The sequence below is a fragment of the Lycium ferocissimum genome, unplaced genomic scaffold, assembly GCF_029784015.1.
Source record: "Lycium ferocissimum isolate CSIRO_LF1 unplaced genomic scaffold, AGI_CSIRO_Lferr_CH_V1 ctg638, whole genome shotgun sequence".
NCBI classification, from domain to species: Eukaryota; Viridiplantae; Streptophyta; class Magnoliopsida; order Solanales; family Solanaceae; genus Lycium; species Lycium ferocissimum.
Genome location: NW_026726335.1, coordinates 50,632 through 64,311, shown reverse-complemented (window position 1 = coordinate 64,311; position 13,680 = coordinate 50,632). Strand labels below are relative to the sequence as shown.

General features: G+C 36.7%; 1 protein-coding gene across 1 annotated transcript; it reads right to left on the bottom strand.

Moving 5' to 3' along the window:
- Positions 1-233: 233 nt before the first annotated feature.
- On the bottom strand, positions 234-13,277 carry LOC132045257 (ABC transporter G family member 28). Its single transcript, XM_059435813.1, has 14 exons — positions 12,572-13,277; positions 10,899-10,975; positions 10,276-10,542; positions 9,881-9,944; positions 9,638-9,784; positions 9,427-9,461; positions 8,672-8,745; positions 6,879-7,768; positions 6,145-6,441; positions 3,770-4,255; positions 3,177-3,325; positions 1,748-2,037; positions 1,531-1,664; positions 234-684 (listed from the first exon to the last, which is right to left on the bottom strand). The coding sequence occupies exons 1-14, from the start codon at positions 12,787-12,789 to the stop codon at positions 528-530; spliced, it is 3,285 nt and encodes a 1,094-aa protein (XP_059291796.1). The 5' UTR covers positions 12,790-13,277; the 3' UTR covers positions 234-527.
- Positions 13,278-13,680: the final 403 nt, after the last annotated feature.

Below are 13,680 nucleotides of genomic sequence, written 5' to 3'. Positions count from 1 at the left end.
GTAAAATATACTATCTGCTCAAAAGTGAATTTATGCTGTCAACAAGTTGGCACTATCACATTTGGCTGCATAACCATTCCATAATGTGATATTAATATCCTGATCTATATCAACTTTGAGGTATACTGTACACTCCAATTTCTGAAGTGACCCAGTCATATCCTTGCCAACTTCATGAAGACGAGACGGACATTCTCGGTTATTTCTCGAGGTTCAAGCTACATCATGAGGCTCAGGAACCCGGTAGCATATCAATCTCCAAGAGAAACTACTAGTAACACATGTTACACTTGGTTTTTCACCTAAATCAGAAAGAAGCATTTAACCTGTTTAATCTACTCTTGTTTCGAGTAAATTACATTTTTGGCAAGAATCATATCAAGGTTATGTACAGTAATCTTCACAAGGGACCCAACTTTGTGAGGCTTCCCAACATTTTTGGTCGTGGTTTTGAGTCTGTAAACTAGCATTCTTCCTTGTTTTTGATAGCATACCAAGTGACGAAGCAAGACAGCAACAAACACGACTTATTTTTTCTGGAAAGTTATCAATAACAGAAATGCTACGCAGCGACTGATGACACCAAGAAGGATGAGTTTTATTAAGCAAGGGTACCAATGATCCAGGGCAAAGCCCTTTTTACTTAGTGCACCACATCTTGTGATCAGCCACACCCCAGAGTACCTAAAGGCAGGAAAATTGAAAATAAATAGAGAAAGAAAAAAAGAATTAAAATTTACCCTGGAATGGATGGATCAACATATGACTTCTTAAATCCCAAAATATTGGGAAAACAACACAAAATACCTATAAAAGGCAAAATATTTACCGGCCCTGTCCCCTCATAAGCTAATTACGTTTCTACCCACCCGAGTACCCCTCACCCAAACCCTTCCTCCATGATACCATCTTAATATATTTATATACCGTGATGGTATCATGGAGGACTGGGGGAGTGTTTCATTGAAGGACTGAAGCAGTCCTCTATGATACCATCTCAGTATATGGTATATATCGTGATGGTATCATGGAGAACTGAGGAGTCTCTCATTGAAGGACTGAAGTCCTCCATGATACTATCTCGGTATATTAATATGATATGATGGTATCATAGAGGTTTTTTTGAGGAAAGTGTTTTTTTGAATGAATAAACATGGTCCTCTATGATACTCTGTCAGTATATTATATATATCATATGGGTTTCATAGAGGGTTGATGAATGTTTTTGAAGAAATGAAAGAATTCCTCTTTCATACCATTATGGTACATAAGAGATACCATGTTGGCATCATAGTTTTGGGGGCATCCCTGTAAATAGTTTTGGGGTATGAAAGTAAGGGGGCAGGCCCCGGGTAATTATTTTGGATGCAGTGGCACTTGTGTTCTTTTCCCAAATATGAGGTGCATTTGATATTCAACAGCTGATGGCTAATGATTTTGGTAGTACTCTTAACTTTCAGCAAGTATCAGTTAGTAAGGTAATTGTAATGCAAGAAGAATTTAGATATAATAGAGAAGGATTCACCAGACCTTTTAGCATTCGCAATTATAAATGCTTCCAAAGCCCACTTTGTATAGATATAATTTCCTAATGTCCCTGTGAATGAGCCATTGTCCTCCTGCCTTGCTATGAGAGTCAAAACAACTGGTAGTAACACAGACCACTGAAAGACAGATTAGTTTGTCAGTAGAGGATAACGGTATGGAGTTGAAACGTATTCACATGATCAAAGCTTCGAGTACACACCAGTTGAGCTTGACCAGGTTCGAAATAGATGGCAAGTGCATAAGCTATCCCAGTAACACAATATACAACACAAAGCAAGACGAGATAATTATCCAAAATCGAAGATCTTGGATTGTTGAAGAAGTAGAACATTGATAGATAAACTGCTGGCTTTATAATTGTATTGATATGGTCAACTGTATCCTTAGCCATAAAGTACGCCAAACCGCTCATACCAGATGAACTCTCTCTCCAGTAGTGTAATTTATCTAAAGAAAATGATCTCAAAGCCGCAATCTTGGTGAGAAGAGCTGGAAAATAGTTAGGAAGATTAGAACTATAAGGTAAAGAGAGAGAGAGGAAAAAAGAAAAGTAATGAAGATATATGAGGACTGCCAGTTATAAATTTTTCAAATAGGTTTGGAAAACCATCAAAAGATAACAACAACAACCCAGTGTAGTCCCACGAAGTGGGGTCTAGGGAGATAGAGTGTACACAGACCTTACCCCTACCTTTAGAAGGTAGAGAGGTTGTTTCCAATAGACCCTCGGCTCAAAGAAAGACGCAAAAGGGAAAAAAGATAAGGTACCAAAATTCATATTGTCTGACATCTCCACAGTTTTCTATAAAATAGATGTTATTCTCCCAAGGTAACCATGCTAGATCCATAATTCATATTCTTGGTCTAAACTTGCAATTTGCAAGAGAATTTCTGGGCGGGGTGTGAAAATTGCTATAACATATCTTTACTTTAACTTCTCCATTTCTGTTGTACTATCTCCTTATCTGAGATGCTATGCTTCTTTAAAGGGCAACCCGGTGCACTAAGCTCCAGCTATGCGCGGGGTCCGGGGAAGGACCAGACCACAAGGGTCTATTGTACGCAGTCTTACCTTGCATTTCTGCAAGAGGTTGTTTCCACGGCTCGAACCCGTGACCTCCGGTCACATAGCAGCAACTTTACCGCATTACGCCAAGGCTCCCCTTCGATGCTTTGTTTCTTTGAGATTTATTATTTCTACTTGCTTTAATAAACGACTACTAACAGTAAGGAGGGCCAAACATAACAATTGCAATTAATATCTTTGTTTTTACTTGAAAATAGTTCTTCAGTTCATACCAGAAAGTTTTACATGATCACATCAACATTATGCTAATCTCAGATCTGTGCTACTCATTATCGGTACAAACATTTACAAATTTTTAGCATTAAGAAAGAAGCGGAATTACTAAGTGATAACATAGAGATGAACTGCATGAAATAAATCATGATCTTATTTTAGCATGTATTAGGAAAGAAGTTCAAAATCTGATTTTATATTGAGAAACTTTTTCTCGTAAATTTGCACATAAAAATAATCAACTGTTTTAAGTCATTAATACTCTTAATAAAGATTAAAAAAAAAAAAAAACTTCAGTATATACACTGTTCCGAGGTTTTGAACTTACGAACTGCAATGACGGTATAAAGGTACCCATTTGCTCCAAAGGTTTCATCACTCACTTCAGCAAGTGTTCCCAAACAGAGTCCAGCAAGTAATAGAATAAGAAAATCAACTGCTTGTATCCTGGCTTCTCGCAATCGCTGCTTGCCAACTCTGACAATATGAAGTATCATAAATGCCAACCATCAAAACAAACTCAAACTCAAAAACATTTGTAAATCAAATAAAACAACTAGTACACTTTTTTCCTCATGAACTGTCACATGGATACTTCCCACTAAATGTCCGTAGAAGCTTCTCAGTTGGTCATGCTACCTAGTTGCATTATTGTTCTCCTACTTGGTTCTAAATTTCTGATAAAAAATTTACTCCCATCTACAGTCTAACTATATAAAAGAAAAAGTACAGCAAAGAAACTCCAAACATTTGCATATAGGACTGCAAGCACAAAATAAACACACACACACACACATCTTGAACAATAATTAGAAGGTATACAACTGAAAAGGAGAGAGACATATATATACATATATACACATGAATCTTGAACAATAATTAGAAGGTATACAAGTGAAAAGGAGAGAAATTTATCATTACCTTCCAAGGAAATACTTATATTGAAGCAATACACCAGGCGTTTTCCGATGAGACAAGTCCGTCCATGCCAAAAAGTTGAATTTCATGCGGTCCTTCTTCTGTGCAACATTGGATTTGACATCTGACCACATGTCTCCTCCAGATTGATCGGAGGTAGCAGTTGCAGGACTTGCTCCTCCATCAGCTGAATTTTCTCCAACCGAAGATGTTCTTGATCCAGAAGAATCTAGCATGTCTGGTGGTACAGGGTAACCGTTATGAAGCATCCATCTGAGAGGAAGATCTTTATAGCTCACTCCTGTGGTCGGGAGTTTAACAATTCCTTCTAAAATATCAATGAAATGATCTGGAGGATTAACGCGATCAGGTACAGTTATTCCAATGCCTGCAAAGTATTCTTCAACTGTCTTTACTGGTCCATGATATACTGTAAGGCCACCCTTGGCTAGAAGTATCAAATCGTCAAACATCCTGAACAAAGTATAGCTGCAAAAGGAAGGGATTACTGAGATAGGGTGTCAATGGTAACATTCAGTTGGTTATTCTACAAAAGATAATTTTCCTTAATTTATTTAGTACATAGAACCAAAATGAAACTTTATCAAATCATCCCAGTTGTGGTTGTTTTCCCTCCATGTCTGTTCGGTTTCGCTTATCTTTGGTACAATCCTTTATTCTGGAAGATCCTGTCCTAAGGTTTGAATTTGATTTACAAGTGTCATCAACTTGATTGAGTATATTTTCACTTTAGTTTCCTCCAACTTAAGTTCTCTAGTTGACTCTTTGGGATAATGGTTTTCATATTTTTGTCTTTTCCGACTCTTGATGTTACATTTTCAATGTTGTCATATTTTTTTGGGAGTAGTTGAAGACATAACTTTCACAAAAATTGCTTCTCATACAGAAGCATGGAGACGTATAAGAGCCTTGGCTCTTTTCTTGTTTTCTACTACAAAAATCTGGATTTGAGCAACACTCAGATTCTTAGGCAACTCAAGTAAGCTTTTCCTATCTTGCTCACATGCTATAAATCTGCAGGTTGAATAAAGCTCTTATTTTCACTTCTCACACGGGGTAGGTCTCCCTGAGGAATTTGAAGGCATGACACTCATATGTTTTTTAATCTTTCAAAAGGATCTCTTGACTTAGAGGGTGCTTGGATTGGCTTTTTAAAAATAAATTAAATTTAAAAGTAAAAGCCCCTGAAAGTTGTATTCTAACTTTTGCTTATTTTTGTACTTTTTGGCCTAAAGCTAAGCTCTTAAAAACACTTTTTATCTTTGTCAAACACCACAAAAAGTATAAAAAGAGCTTAAAAGCCAAAAAGCACCTAATAAGCCAATCCAAACACCCTCTTTCTAAAAATAACTATAACACATAAGTATTTATATGTATTCTTCAACATGTACCTATCTAATAATTCATGCATTTGCAATGGTAAATATTTAAACATTTTAACCCAGAAGTTTTTTATCTTTCAATACAAATTTCAATCTTCAACAAATCTAGCTATAAAGTATATTATTCCCTCCGTTAAATTTTATCTAGTTTGACTAAGCACAAAATCTAAGAATGTAAAGAAGACTTTTGAATCTTGTGATCTTAAAGGTGTGTATAACATGCCCAAGCCCGAAAGTACCATTTGAATCTTGTGTTATTAAACAAGCCATGTCATTCCTTTAAGGGAGTGTGATTAAGGGTAAAATGAGAATATTAGGATTAAAAACTTCCAAAGCTTACTAAATAAGAAAGGTGGCATAAAAACTTTCAAAGCTTACTAAATAAGAAAGGTGCCATTCTTTTTGAAACACATTAAAAAGGAAAGTAAGACACCTATATTGGAAACAGAGGAAGTTATGTTACTACTAGCCTATCACAGACAAGAAACCCAAGAATTTTCTGAAGCTGAGAACCAGAGTCAAGTTTTTCTGAAACAAGATGCTGTGTGGACTAAGCAAGAAGAGGTGCTGATTTTGAGTCTCATTGTCAATTATAAACTAACTATTTCAATGAACTTGGTCCCAAGAGCCACTAATTGCAGCTTATATTAAGAACAATATGATATATCCTCCTTCACTAGCTACATGTTAGTCCAATCAGTTCAAACGTACATCAAGCATCTAATTTGACTTCCATCACTGTAGTTCAAAATTAAAGCAAAGACCACCATTAAACTGGAGGAAAAATTAAATAAATTTATATGGTTATAATTCCACATGTTTTATGATTGCAATACATTCAATGAGTGCGAGGATTAAAAAAAAAAAAAAAAGATACTGCAATAGATAAAAGTCAATATGACCACCAGGGAATGCAGATGTACGAAGATGAATAGAGTAAGACCAAAGACTAGAGGCTATCATTAGCAACATCACCTTGGTTGGTGCACCACCATGCATATATTCACTCCTTCAAGAGCTTCACGACGAGTTGCTCTAAGCAACAATTGAGATGAAGAGCTATCCAATCCAGAAGTGGGTTCATCTAAGATTAACAAAGAAGGTTCCATAACCATTTCCAGCCCAACATTGACTCTCTTCCTCTGACCCCCCGAGATGCCTCGCTTCTCCACTGTCCCGACAAGAGAATCTCTCACTGGTTGCAATCCCAAGGACTCTATGACTCTTTCAACAACTAAAACCTTTTCTGGTTTAGGCAAATCAGATGCCAATCTGGAAGAGTGATTCAACAGAGAAGAGTAGACTAGCGTCAGATGAATATAGTATCAAAAAACAGCAAGTTAACTAGTGAAGCAGTAGTAAAAAGTAAAATTAATTTCCCTTTGGATAATATAAGCTGGTCATATCTCTACATAGTTTGTGTTTGACAACAATAGATGGCATTTTCAGACTCTCACATGAATACTTTGAAAATCCATTGACAACTATCAGACAGTAGTTTCTGACAATAAGGGTAGGCATGTAGCACTCCACAATAAGAAGGAAAAGAAATGCATGACCTTTCCAAAGAACAAACTACTGGAACCTGTCACCACCAAAACGTATACTGATGGTTGAAATCATGAAACTTACGAAGAAAAAGAATACCATGCAAAAAGAGATGGTAAATGAATGAATAGATTCGGCCTAACAGAACTACAATAGCATACCTGCACCGAGCACTAAACCAAAGATTCTCCTCCACAGTTAAATTTCCGTGTACAATGTCATCTTGAGGTACAAAGCCAATAATTTTCTTGTATGACTGCATCGGTTCAGGCTTCCCATTTATGAGAATCACACCAGTCATGGTACACCCAGCAGCTTTCCCAGTCAATGCAGAAAGAAACGTTGTTTTTCCAGCACCAGATGGACCCATAACAGCAGAAATACGGCCAGGTGATAATTTCCCAGATACACACCTCAATAAATGTTTGTTTTTCCCCTTCAATGTAAGTGTCAAATCTTTGAAACACACCTCAATGGGTGGTCTAGTTCTAATCTCAATATCACTTGCCATTGAGATCACACCAGAAAATGTCAAATTCTTATTCTGCTCCTGCAGAGCTTTTTCTTTCTCAATTTGACCATATGCATATTTAAAGATTTGGCTCTTGGTTTGCAACTGTTTAGCTTTAGGCTTTTTTATATTTTTGTCCCCAATCTCAATATTGAAACCCTCATGACTATCAGGATCTTCATCAAGTTCTTGCACCATCTTTGTGAGGTTCGTTTGCTTTTTAGCTTTGGCCTGAGACATACCTAAGGGCAAGGGGGGTAAAGCAGCTTCTGAACGAGATCTAGCGTGACTAGGAACCTTATGCGGGTCCTGTTGACTTACATATTTTTTCCGGGAGAATGTCCTTGACAATTGAGATTGTAGACCAGTTGCATGCTTGCGAGCAATCTCTTTAGCAGATTTCCATTTCTCACGTGCCTGTACAGTCTCTCTTGCACTTTTTGCTGCACGTTCCCTGGACTTTGCTTGTTTTTTCTCTCTGCTGCTTAGCACTTGGCCAGAACAGTTGTATATAATAAGAAGTATAAGTGTGATTCCACCCTATTAGAAATGAAAAGGCCAGTTACATGTCACACTTGCGTAAAATATAATTCTTAGCCTAACTAGGTAATAAAATATGCATGTTTGAGGCTGAAGCATGACAAGTTTACAGAAGTCATATCTATTATATGCCTCTCTGAAACACAAAACAAGTGTATAAAGTCAGGATCAGGACAGATGGAAGTCTTTTCAGATTAGAGGAGCACTTGTAAATTCATTACTTAAGAGCATGTCAAAGCTCAGTTAACATACTTATAGAACTTTCGCAGTTTGAATCTCTAACGGACATCCATTGCAAACATATCACATGTTTTAGCAAATGCAGCATGAATCTGATTATTACAAGGAAACATAAATATAAGATTTTACGTCATTGTTGATAATTAGCAATGTCAAACTCAAACAGACTCCTCAGAGATCAAGTGGGAACTCCGAGAAATGAAGTTAATTAAATTAGAAAACTTCAAATGAAAAGAAAAGCAAGTTATCGGAGAAGCTTGTTGGTTAATTGTAAGTTGTGACTTGTTACAGATGAAAATCAGACGAGAAGGAAATGTGTTATATCTTGTGCGATCTGTCCTTCTTTTGGGTTCAGTTGTGTTATTACTATTATTAGGAAAAGAGGAGTAGAAGTTATGTCCAGATGAATCCCTCCCATTTCCTCCTCCTTTGATAAGGAAATAGCGGACATTAGCTGAAGCCAGATCTTTTCTTTTGCGGGTTCATTTCTGTTCTTTCGGGTATGCATTTCTCACTTTCCTTCTCCCACTTCAAGCCTAAAAATTTAAGACATGCATGAACATACTAGCTAACATCCCAACAGCATTATGACATTATCTCTAAAGTAGAACCTTAAATAGATAATCCACATTTGTACAGACTAGGAGTGAGGAGATAACTTACAAAAAACATAACACCATAAGCTGTGATATTTTGATTTTCGCTCTGTGATTCACAAATAGCTAATTTATAGCAGCCTGCATGTCCATAATAATAGATAAATACTTGATGATGATGGCAATGTTCAGACCAGAAAATATTTCCAGAAATAGAAATTGAGAAGTACATGCAATGAGTTGTTACTTAATATAACTTTTCATCTTGTAGTATTACAAGTAACACATACTCTGTAGCATGACAATTATAAGATGTCTCATCTCATCAAAAAGAACTCAAAGAAATCTTTCTTTTAGTAGAGAAAAACGTCAGGTTCATCCACAATCAAAATAAGAATGTTGGTAAGGTCGATGCAAAATATGCTCATATCTTGATACGTCCGGCTAATTTCTAATAATAATTATTGGATATCCATCTTACATATTTCAACAGTACTATTAGCCTAGGCAAAGAAGATAATTGAATATAACAGCAAGCCAGATTTGCATCCTAGTATTCTTTTTTGTATTTCACTTGGAACTGAGAAGCTGCTAAGATATGCCAAGGATTTTTTTTTAGCGTGCGTGTGTCTTTCTTTATGCCTTTGTATTTTCTTTTGAAGTGTGGTACAAGTGAGACAACAGAACCGAACAGGTGTCTTTACTAGTACTATGTAACTAAAAGGATCAAATAAGCCAAGATTGATCTTTTATTGAAATTCAAAAGTAAGAAATGAAGCAACACAGAAACAAATCAGACTGTCACATGAGATGAGGACTTACTTGATTGAGTTGTAGAACCAGTTCTACAGTAATGGCTGGAAAAAGCATAAACAAACAGTATGATAAGCGAATGGATTAGCATGATCTTCTAATATGAGAAAGGATGAACCAAATTAAGCAGAAGCAGCATTTTGCTGACTAAACAAGCAGGAGGGGATAAAAGCACGGTAAGATATATATATGTTCTCGGTTTTGGGATAAATGTAAATACCCTTTAGTGCAAGGAATCTTCAGGGCAGTAGTTGGACAGTAAAATCCCGCTGAACAAAACAGTTCAGGAGTACTCTGAACATCAGCCCAGACATCTGCTCCACCACAACTATGATTTGCCTGCCCCGGAGGAGGTTGATAATGGTACCTTCATATTTTAAGGAAGGAAATATTAGTTGAAGGATGCAAAAAGCATTTGGTCAAGTAAGAATAAGAAGAACTCCAAAAGATTTATGAAACTCACGGGTCACATGCACCAGAGTCGTCATTGAGATTTGAAAGAGGGCAATATGCACCTAACGGGCAGGCTTCAACCGGAAAAATAGGAGAATAAACAAACATAAAACAGATACAAATGAAAAGAATAACCATAAAATTATGCCAAAGGTGCAACTTATGATTGTTTGTTAGAGAAGCAAATTCATCACTTCAAAAATTTGTAAAGATCACCTCAAGATAAAATAAAATAAAAAGAAAACAATGTCTTGGTATTAAGCAATTCTGAAATGTTAGAAAAAACTATCTGTTGATAGTAAGTAACTCTGAGATGTTGTTTGGTCCAAATTGTTTGAGCACATCTACTTCAGATAGTGGTCATGGTTTCAATGACTATAAACTAATATTCTTGTAGATACTTACGTATCATGCAGGTGAGACCACGAGGACAGAAGAAACCTTCACAACAAGGTTGACAATCAAGAATTCTAGGTGGCATTTCCTTTGCATCTTTAAGGTGAACCGGATTTTCTCCAACACTACAAGCCCATCCTGGCTCGCATCCAGGAGCCCATGATGATAGATTACAATTCTTGTTAGGTTTCAGGTTACCTCTTCCACCGCCTTTCGTTAAAAGTTGAGAATAGAACTTTACCTCCGCTGCTGTACACAAGCGCTTTAGTACATCACCTATTCAACCACCGAAGACGTTGTGAATATGAAAGTAAAGACAATAGAAAAATTAGTAGATAGATTCACAGAGCTATCTTACCATGCCATTGGTATTAGAAGCAACCAAATCTTAAATGCAGTACTTGTGGAAATTAACTATTGATCACCGCAAAAGTGAACTTGCTATTCAAATGTTTACCAACCAAAGGAACTCATATTATTATCTTGTCAGAAAAAGTAAGGCTACACACTACATCTTTTCACTAGTTCCTGAATTTTCATGATGCACAATGTATAGAACATTATGAAGTAGACCAGCAGACTTTGAACTAGAAAAATACAATCTCAGAGAATCTTATCCAGCAAATTAGTACCTTTTGTCAGTTTAACACATTCTGTCAAAAAATCCGTGTTGTCGGTGAAATTAAAAGCCGCTTCCCACTCAGCATCCCTACAACACAATCAGAATTCATCAACTGAAAGTTAGCTTTCAAAGTTCTTTAGGTGAATTGTCAAAGCCAAACACTATAAGAACCAAAGCGAAATAAGACTTTGGAAAAACTTACGCAAATTGACTTAATGGCATAGGAATTGAAAAATATGTCCTTTTCTAAAGCAAGATAAGAGACTGTTTTCAAGACAATTCTTCAATTATGAAACAATTTAAGATTAAAGTACTACTAAGATAGTAAGAATACAACCACAAAGACTTACAGTCCAATAGTACGTGTAGAAATTATCACGGGTTCAATTCTTACTATCTGCCTTCCTTGATTCCCTATGCATCAAATCTTAGTCTAGTTAGGTTGACTATAAAAATCTTCACTATCCATGTCACTCTAGTTAAACCCGTCTTATAATGCAATATTCAATAATTTAGGTTTTCTAACACTAAAAGTTCTCTACATTTTCTAATAACATAAATGGCCAAGCTGGCCGTATTCAAGGCGTATACCAAAAGTCAAAGAATCTACAAAATATTATTCTCTACAAAATCCACCCAATCATCCATACAACAAAGAATTAGACCAAAAGAAAATAAGAGAGCGGAGACTACTCCTCAACTGAGAGAAACTCGACTCTACACCTTCAAATGCTCTCCTATTTCTCTCTCTCCGCACTACCCCACATTAAAGAAAGTGGAATCACATTCCAAGCCCTTTGTCTCCCACTCTTCCAACTAAACAGAAAATCTTTCACAGTTTTTGGCATTGCCCATGGAGTGTCAAACCACCTAAGCATATTCCACCATAACCTTATGGTTAGCCCACAATGTAAGAGAAGATGGTCCACATCCTCGCCCACCTCCTTACACATGTAACACCAACTGATGCATACAACCTTTTGCTTTCTAAGATACCACCCAAGGGTGTGGCCTAATGGACAATGAAGTGGGTAGAGAACCCTGAGGTCTCAGGTTCAATTCCCAATGGAGGCAAAAACAATTGGTGATTTCTTCCCATCAGCCTAAGCCTTGGTGGTTAGGATTACTCGGTACCTGTGCTGGTAGGAGGTAGCAGGTGCCCCGTGGAATTACTCGAGGTGCACGGGAGCGTAACCGGACACCACGGTTATAAAAAAGAACAATTATTACTAGATTAAAAGACTCCTAACTAACATTAGACCTAGAATAAGTCTACTAAAAGACATGTTCATTAAATAAATGCATGTTCCTTATTTGAGTTTGTTCTAGTCTTCTAGAGAGGTTTTTGCAGTGTTGGAAACTGACAGATTATGTAACCTGCTCAAAGATAGAGTGAATTGCTCTGTTATTCCCCAATGCCGTAAAAAACACACCTAAACTATCACTTTTTCGCATCACACTCCAACTATCAGTTGTTCCCTTTTCCTGCCTGAACTATCACCATCTACTCAACTAGATGTGTTTTAATACACATAAATGGTGGTACTTAGGTAGGAAATGGGAATAACTGATAGTTAAATTGCGAAACTCGTGAAAATGTGATAGATCAGGTGTATTTTTTACCGTTATCTCAACAACAACAAAAACGCGGATGCTGAAGAAAAATGGAGAAAATAAGCTTACGCATCTTCGATGCAGAACTTCAATTCCTCAGTAACGCCAGGATCAAACAAGGATGTGAAATTGCTAAAACTGCTATAAAGGACCTGTGTCAACATCTGTATCGACTCGGGTTTGCCGGTCTGCTGCGCCGCGATTTGATTCGTCAAAACAATAAAAACCAAAAAAATGGCGAAGATTTGAACCAAGGCATTGTTTTTCTGCCATTTTTGCATGCACATTGTTTTTGATTATGAAAAAAGGAGAGAAACACTAGGCTAAACCGAGGTGCCTAGTCAAACTAAGAAACTTAAATTGGTACGGAGGGACTAGTGTATAAGAGGTGTTTAAGGAAAACTGAGCTAAACCGTGCTACGGTGAAAACACGATTTTTAAGATCCAAAGTCGAGTAATCCTAATGTAGGCGGATTTGGTCAGAGAGATATAGAAATAGTACTTCAAGATTCATTACGTGTCCAAAGACTTTTGTTCTTCTTTGCATCTGTTATCGTTGAGACGATGAAAACCAAGAAAATGGACAAGACTTGAAGCAAGGCATTGTTTTTGTGCCATTTTTTTTGCATGCACATTATTTTCATCAAGAACCATAACAAGGGGTTGGATTTTGCAGGTGATTAAGGGAAGTTTTTGGTGGAAGAAGAAGAATGGTGATTTGGCGGAGGGAAGAAATGGCGGGGAGGGGAAGTAGGAGAAGAGGTGAAAGAGATTGCATGGATTTGTATTTGGACCGTTAGATTTACGCAACGGTATTCAAACTATGTTAAAACTTAGAATTAGTATGATTAAGACCATTATGGTAATTGTGAAAACTTAGAATTAGTAAGTTTAAAGACCATTATGGTAATTGTCAAAACTTAGAATTAGTATGATTAAAGACCATTATGGTAATATCAACAATTCTAAGGGTCATTCGCACAAATGTCCCTATTTCAGGTAGTCTTTAATTCTTGCCTCTCAAATTTGTGATCTTTAATTTTTGCTTTTTAGCACTTTCGGTGTGGCATAGTGTAGATTTTGCTTGCGGCAAAGTTTACATTTAGCTCGACATATGTATCATAAACATCCCACAAGTTATATTGGAAAAGGCAAAACTTTCAACATTAAACATAATC